Source organism: Egretta garzetta, unplaced genomic scaffold (genome assembly GCF_000687185.1).
Source record: "Egretta garzetta isolate BGI_Z169 unplaced genomic scaffold, ASM68718v1 scaffold225, whole genome shotgun sequence".
Classification (NCBI taxonomy): Eukaryota; Metazoa; Chordata; class Aves; order Pelecaniformes; family Ardeidae; genus Egretta; species Egretta garzetta.
In genome coordinates this window covers 239,665-240,217 of record NW_009259684.1, presented here as the reverse complement: position 1 = coordinate 240,217, position 553 = coordinate 239,665, and the positions used below count along the sequence as shown (strand labels likewise).

Here is a 553-nt window from a genome sequence, read left to right as displayed (position 1 = left end):
GGGCCGGCCCGGGGGGGGGGCTCCAGCCAAGTCCGCATGTACCTGGGCTCGGCCCCCACGGGTGCCTGGGGAGCGTAGGGGTGGTAGCCCACGGAGGACTGGGAGTGGACGGGAGCCCAGGAGGTGGTGAAAACGGCCGGCTTGGGGGCGAAACTGCAGGACGGAAAGTCGGCACAGTCCGGGACTAATCCTGACGGTCGGGCAGCAGCCGGGTGGGAGGCAGAGCTGGGGAACCTGGAGGCCAAGAGCTCTTCGTTTTCGTGGCTTATCAAGGAGTCAACATAGTAGTTGCTTATGGGGCCAGAAGCCGACATGGTTCCCCCCTCTTTTACATTCATAAGATTATTGTATGAACTGTATGTGTACTTTTTATCTTCTCATAGAACAATCAGGGCAGGTAATTATTTTTTCAGCCTTTCCCAGTGTGCCATTGGCTGCCCGCCCTCACGTGATTGTATTTACCCAAAAATATAGCGTGGATCAATCCGCAGGTCTTTTTTTTTTCTTTTTTTTTTTTTCCCCTCTCTCTCTCTCTCTCTTCCCTTTTTTTTTT

General features: G+C 53.7%; 1 protein-coding gene across 1 annotated transcript in view; it reads right to left on the bottom strand.

Moving 5' to 3' along the window:
* HOXC9 (homeobox C9) overlaps nucleotides 1-338 on the bottom strand; it is a 2,610-nt gene extending 2,272 nt beyond the window's left edge. The window contains exon 1 of the mRNA XM_035894120.1: nucleotides 1-338. This exon is cut by the window's left edge and continues 230 nt beyond it. Within this exon, the coding sequence (XP_035750013.1) occupies nucleotides 1-338 (338 nt within the window).
* Nucleotides 339-553: the final 215 nt, after the last annotated feature.